Below are 6,677 nucleotides of genomic sequence, written 5' to 3'. Positions count from 1 at the left end.
CCCTCCTCCATTCCCCCTCCCCCGATTTCTCCTCTCACCCCAGATGACGTAGGATCAGAGATAGGCCATTCGGCCTGTTCGAGTCTGCTACTTACTGACAATCCTCCACTCATCTGGCTCCTCCATATCTCTCCCTACCCACCACTGTCCCATTTCCCATCACACCCCCTTGTCGTCTTCCATTCTCTTCCCCGCACCCTTTCCCCACCCCACACCCCACCGTCTGATCTTCCTCCTCTACTCTATCTTCCTTCCTTTTCCCCACTCCCATCTCCATTCGGGGCCTCACGCGATGCCCAATGAAGTCGAATAGCTGTATAGAGTAATAGAAGTTGAAACTCAGCAAGGCAGGGCCAGTGGGAGGGGATGTGGGGTCATTGGGGGAGGGGGGTAGAGTGGACATTGGGGGAAGTTGGGGGAGGAGTGAGGACACTGGGTGGGGGGTAGCCCTTTCTGGGCTGGTTGGGTTACCCAGCAATGGATGCCACCTGCACTGGCCCCAAGGCAAGGAATGGACTATTCGTCTGCGGGAACCGTCAACCTTTTGACATGATGCTGGCTCAGCTCTGCCCCGTATTTCTGGAGCTGGGCGTCTCACCTGTAACACTGAAAGCAGGACGTACTCATTGATGGAGAACAGGGCAGACTCGAACATAGTCATGATCAGTAGCTGGGCAGGGCTGGTCTTCCCCAGCAGAGCTCCAAACGAGATCAGGACAGACCCGGTGCAGAAGTCGGCATTGATCATGCTGGAAGAACACACAGCGCAGGCGGTCAGTCAGTCACCGGACCCTGAGCCCACCCCAACTCCAGACGGTGTAGAGGGAGCCAGCCCCCAGTGGGTCTTAGTCAGGCATGACGTGCTCAAAACCACTGGACAGGAACACAATCAGAGGCCTCACCAGTTTCACTCGTCCCTCGTCCCTCCTTTGCTCTATCCCCCTTAACTTCCCCCAAATTCCCCATCCCTTCCCTCCTAGCTCACTACATTGCTACCCCGCCCTTTATCATCCCCTTCAACTCGCCATCCTCCGTGACTGTCCTCCCCCAACTCCCGTTCCTTCCCTGACCTCTGCGCCCCACCCAAAGGTCCTCGGTCCCCTCTCCTGCCCCTCACATTTCCCCAACTCCCCTCGCCTCCAGCACCACTAATCCAGGATCAGAGTAGAGCGTCGATTGCTGGAAAAGCACAGCAGGTCAGGCAGCATCCGAGAAGCAGGAGAATCGACGTTGCATGAATAAGACATTCATCAGGAATCAGCATCAATTACCTCATTCTGCCCCCGTGTAAGTGTATTGAGGTGGGAATGGCCTCCTACTGTTCATGTATAAGTAACTCAAGGGGCTGATTGACTTCTTCCTCGTCCGATTGGACAGGGCCAAGGGCCTGACTGGGTTACCCCTGGTTCCTGTTTGATAGCTCGATGTACTGACAAGTGTGATGATGCTGTAGCTTTACGAGGTTATTTTGTCCTGGTTTCTTTTAAGAGAGAAATTGAACGATCATTACCAAGCTGGTTACTTAAGACACTTCAGTAACAGCGAGGCATGCCTTAGGTTTATTTTAATGCAGACTGAATGGGTGTGGCCAGCTCTCACAGATTAGGATCTTTGGGTTTTGGTTTCTCAGTAACATCAAAAACTATAGCGGTCTCAACAGAGTTGGAAGCGTCAGGGAATGTCTCCTGGCTGCTACTCTCACTGAATTTTCTCTTGATGCTGTCACATTGCATCTGGAACAGACCCTTTATATTTCCTTTAAAATAAGAAAACATTAGAAGCAAGGCTATTGCCTTCCAATATGTCGAGGGGCTCTGGTGTGGCCCATCACACTAGACTCCTTCTCTTCCTGAGTAATAGGCTGGAGGCACTGAATGGGTGGTCCCTGTTCTTCTCCAATAGTGTCAATGGGCTGAATGACTTCCTCATATTCCTGTGAAGTGCTGAATGAACTCTTATTTTACTGTGGCAATAGGCAGTGCAGTTAATGAATGTTACAGACACGTTAACAGCACAACTCTCAATGGAGTGTGGGTCTTGCTGCACATGGACACAGGCTAGTTCAGGAGCTGACGGGGACAAAATGTTCTGAACATTGTGGAGTCTTCAGTGACCATCCCCACTTCTGATCTTATTTTGGTGAGGGTGGGGTCGGGAGACATTGATGAAGCAGCTGAAGCTGTTTGTGAAGAGGAAGCTACCCTGAGGATCTCGCACAGAGGTGACCCAGGACTGAGATGATGAACATCTTCCTTTGTGCCATGTTTGACTCCAAACACTGGAGAGTTTAGTCTGATTCCCATTAAGTCCAGTTTTGTTAAGTTCCTTGATGTCAACAGAAGGCAACCACTGCCTTGATATCAGGGCGAGTCCACTTTACATGAACCCCTGTCTCAACCTCTTTTGTTCATATCAATAAACCATGATATAGGAGCAGCAAGTGTTTTCATCAAACAGGTGGAATTCAATGTCATGATTTCTGTTCTCAAGAGTGTTCGGGGAGTGAGATGACTGAAATTATTTGAAGAGGAGTTAGATGGATATTGATCTGTCAGAGAGGTGATGGCTATGAGGAATTGGGTATTAAAGAGAATTTCAGACCGAGAGCAGATCAGCCACAATCTTAGTGAAGGACAAGGCAGGCTTGGGGAGTGAACGACCTGCCCCTGTTTCTGATGCTCTCACATTCTGTTATTGGAAAGGTAGTGGGTGTTATTTTCATGAATGTTATGTTATTACATATTGCAGTCAGGGAGACCAGAGGATTTTGTGAGCTATCGCTGGGTGAGGTATGTGGGCTGTATTCACAGTGAATCTGGGTCTACAACATGACCAACAAATGGAGCACAAGTTGCAGAGAAGGGAAGCTCTGTAAAGAGAGATGAGGAGCCTCTTTCATAAACAGCCTGGGTTTTCCAATTACATTTCCCAAATCACCTCACATCGTGTGGGACAGTCTTGAAAGGCTGAATAGTCTCCTCTGTTTCTGTGCACCAGGTTATAGGAGTAAGTAGCCTCCAACTGCTCCTGTCTAGCAGGTTTGATGGGCTGAATGGAATACAGAAAAATGGGACTGAAGAGCAGGAGTGGGTCATTAGATACTTTGAGCCTTTTCCACCAGACACTAAGATTCTGGCTGATCAAGTTGGGGTCTCAGCTCCACTTTGCTCTCTATATCCCATTATCCGTGACTCACTTCTCTGTCAAATATTTACCTAATGCAGCTTTCAATCAATGTGAGCATGGAGGCACGATAAACTTCCAGTGAAGAGAATTCCCACTTGAAAGGTCCTATCAGAATTATTCGTCATCCTTTTTATAGAATCAGAGAGTCATGCAGAATAGAAACAGACCCGTTAGTCCAATCTGTTCACTCCGATCAGATATCAACTCTGATCCAGTCCCATTTGCCAGCATTTGACCAATATCCCTCCTCTTTCAGATACCTTTTAAATGTGCGATTGTAACTGCCTTCACCACTTCCTCTGACAGCACTTTCCATACACACACCACTCTCTGTGTGTAACATTTACCTTCAGGTCCCTTCTAAATCATTCGCCCTCTCCCCTTCAACCTATGCTCTCTTGCTCTGGACTCCCCTACACTGGGGAGCAGAACGTGGCTGTTCAGAATATCTATGCCCCTGATGATTTTATAAATCTCTATAATGTCACCCCTCAACCTCTGACACTCCAGGGAGAAACACCTCACCCTAATCAACCTCTCCCTACAGCTCAAACCTCCAGTTCTGGAACATCTGTGTCTAAATCATTTCTGCAGAAAACCGAGTTGCATACAGTATTTTTAAAGTGGCCTCACCAACATCCTGTACAGATGCAACATACCATCACAACCCCTATACACAATGCTCTGACTGATTAAGGGAGATGTGCCAAATGTGTTCTGTCCAACTCTGTCTACCTGCGACTCCACTTTCAAGGAACAATGTACCTGCAGCCCTATCCCTTTGTTTCACAACACGCCCCAGGACCTTACCATCAAGTGTATAATTCCTGCCCTGGTTTGCATTCACAAAATTCAAAATCTCGTATTTATCTAAATTAAACTTAATCTGTCACTCTTTGCCCTTTTGTCCCATCTAATTGTGGTCTTGTTGTACTCTGAGATAATCTACTACACTGCCTTTCTGATGTAATCTGTAAACTTAGTAACAATGGCCCCAATATTCACACCTAAATCCTTTACATAAATGATGAAATGCAGTGAACTCAGTACTGATTCTTACAGCACACTGCTGCTCACAAGCCTCCAGTCTGAAAAATACCCCTCTTCCTTCAAGCCAATTGTGACTAGCTTCCTCTCTATCCCATGTGACCGAACCTTACTCATTTGTCTACCAATCAGAATGAAATACTTGCTATGAAGAGGGGCTGAGTAGGTTAGGTTTATTTTCACTGGAAAAAAAGAGATTGAGGGGGGACTTGATTGAGGTTTACAAAATCATGAAGGGTATAGACAGAGACAAGCTTTTTCCCAGAGTGAAGGATTCAATAACGAGAAGTCGTGCATTCAAGATGAGAGGTGGAAAGTTTAAGGGGGATACACACGGTAAGTACTTCACACAGAAGGTGGTGCGCATTTTGAACGTGTTGCTAGCAGAGGTGGTAGAGGCAGACACGGTAGATTCATTTAAGAAGAGTCTGGACAGATGCATGAGTAGGTGGGAGCAGAGGGGTACATATGCTTAGGAATTGACCGACAGATTTAGACAGTACATTTGGATCGGCTCAGGCTTGGAGGGCTGGAGGGCCTGTTCCTGGGCTGTAAATTTTCTTTGCTCTTTGTTCTTTAAAAGAACACCTTGCTGAGGTCCCCCTCCACCCCTCCCTATCTCTGTCACCCCCTCCCTTCCCTGCGAAACCCTCCAACCCCCTATACACCCCTCCCTATCTCTATTTCACCTCCTACAATCCCTCCAAGATCTCTGAGCTTCTCCGATCCCAATTCCCATCGCTCCGGCACCGGGGGGGGGGGGCAGCTGCCGGGAAGGGGTGTGTGTGTTCTGGAATCCCCTCCCTGAACCCGTCCCGTCTTCCCTTCCCTCCTTCCCGCACGCCACTTAAAGCCAAGCCCATTGTCTGAGCTTTTGGCTCCCATAGCTCGCTTGAGCTGAGGCTTGTCCTTGGGCAGAATGAGTCTTTGGCAGGCCTGGCGTTTAATGTTAATGTCCAATTTGCTGAGCTTGGCTGCTGTGAAGTGCCTCGGGGATGTCTCTCTTCTTTAAAAAAGGTGGCGCTGCTCGAATCTTGATGATCTGGATTCCTGTGTCAACTCCGATAACTCATAAAGCTGATGTTGCAATATTTGTGTTCAGCTCAACAGCGGTGTTTGAGCCTTTCTGGGCGAGCTGACTTTGCACCACACTTGAGTTAAACTTTTTATTGTGTGCATTCACGTTCTGCTGGTGGACACCTGTCCCAGTTTTCTGTGTACTTTGTCCCAAAGCACTGCCTGACCCCTTTATTCTGTCCAGAATGCTTTCCCCACGGCGTGCAAGCCTGCACATAGCGCTGGCTGACCTTCCGAAAGGGGTTTGCTTTAGGTTCAAAGATGCAGCATGAAAATAAACATTGCTGATCATTGTGACGCATGTTTTTTTTTTTCCCTACTGCTGTCTGACACGTCCGGGGCTAGCTCACTTGGAGAAAACACGAAATGCCCCTGCCTTTCGGAAAGGAAAGGGGTTCACGCCCCACTCCAGGGACCCAGAGAAATTAATCCGGATCCAGGCTTCAGGTGTCAGAGCTGAGGGAGCGGGCACTGTCAGAGAGTCAGTGCTGAGGGAGCGGGCACTGTCAGAGAGTCAGTGCTGAGGGAGCGGGCACTGTCGGAGGGTCAGTGCTGAGGGAGCGGGCACTGTCAGAGGGTCAAGGCTGAGGGAGCGGGCACTGTCAGAGGGTCAGTGCTGAGGGAGCGGGCACTGTCGGAGGGTCAGTGCTGAGGGAGCGGGCACTGTCGGAGGGTCAGGGCTGAGGGAGTGCTGCACTGTCACACTGCCATCTTTGAGGTGAGCCTTTATAGTGAGACCCCTGCCTGGTTTGGAAATGGCTGTGGATGACCCTACGCCCTCAGGTGTGGAGGGAGGGTTTCTCTCCCTGTCCTGGGAGTTCGGGTTACCCCTCAGCATAAAGTGATCTGGGCGAACGTCCCTTTTATATCTGTTCCCCACCAATCCGCTGCATTGAGAGAATAAGGACATCCTGACGCTCTTTGAGGTGTTGGGGAACCCAGCCTGCACGTCTGAGCAAAACAGCAGTCCCTGCTCCCGACTGGGTGTTTGGGTCTGGAACATCGCATGCAGAAACAGCGCCACATTAGGATGGTACCTGTGACCAAACCTTCGTTCACAGCCATGCCATTTTCTCTTGCCTAAGCCTCCCTTTGCTGGTGTCAGCACTGTCCCCACCCCACCCCTCTCCCCTTGCCCTCAACCGACAAAACACAGCCTGGGCAGGACTGGGCTATTCGGCCACAGGGGCATCACGTTTTCCTATCACGTCCAAAGGGAGAGGCAGGTTGCTGGGGGGAGGGGGAATGCTGAGCTCGAAAGAGAGTGTGTCTGTGTCTGTGCGAGAGTGAGTGTGTGTGTGTGTGAGTGAGTGTGTGTGTGAGAGTGTGTGAGTGGGTGTGTGCGAGTGTGTGAGTGTGAGAGTGTG

The 6,677-nt window shown here is 49.6% G+C and overlaps 1 protein-coding gene across 1 annotated transcript in view; it reads right to left on the bottom strand.

Moving 5' to 3' along the window:
• The window catches only part of LOC122542059 (ammonium transporter Rh type B-like), a 15,027-nt gene that overhangs the window by 7,680 nt on the left and 670 nt on the right, over positions 1-6,677 (bottom strand). The window contains exon 2 of the mRNA XM_043679349.1: positions 599-759. Coding sequence (XP_043535284.1) covers positions 599-759 — 161 coding nt within the window. The remainder of the gene's footprint in view (positions 1-598; positions 760-6,677) is intronic.

The sequence above is a fragment of the Chiloscyllium plagiosum genome, chromosome 39 (genome assembly GCF_004010195.1).
Source record: "Chiloscyllium plagiosum isolate BGI_BamShark_2017 chromosome 39, ASM401019v2, whole genome shotgun sequence".
Classification (NCBI taxonomy): Eukaryota; Metazoa; Chordata; class Chondrichthyes; order Orectolobiformes; family Hemiscylliidae; genus Chiloscyllium; species Chiloscyllium plagiosum.
This window is presented reverse-complemented; position numbering and strand designations above follow the sequence as displayed.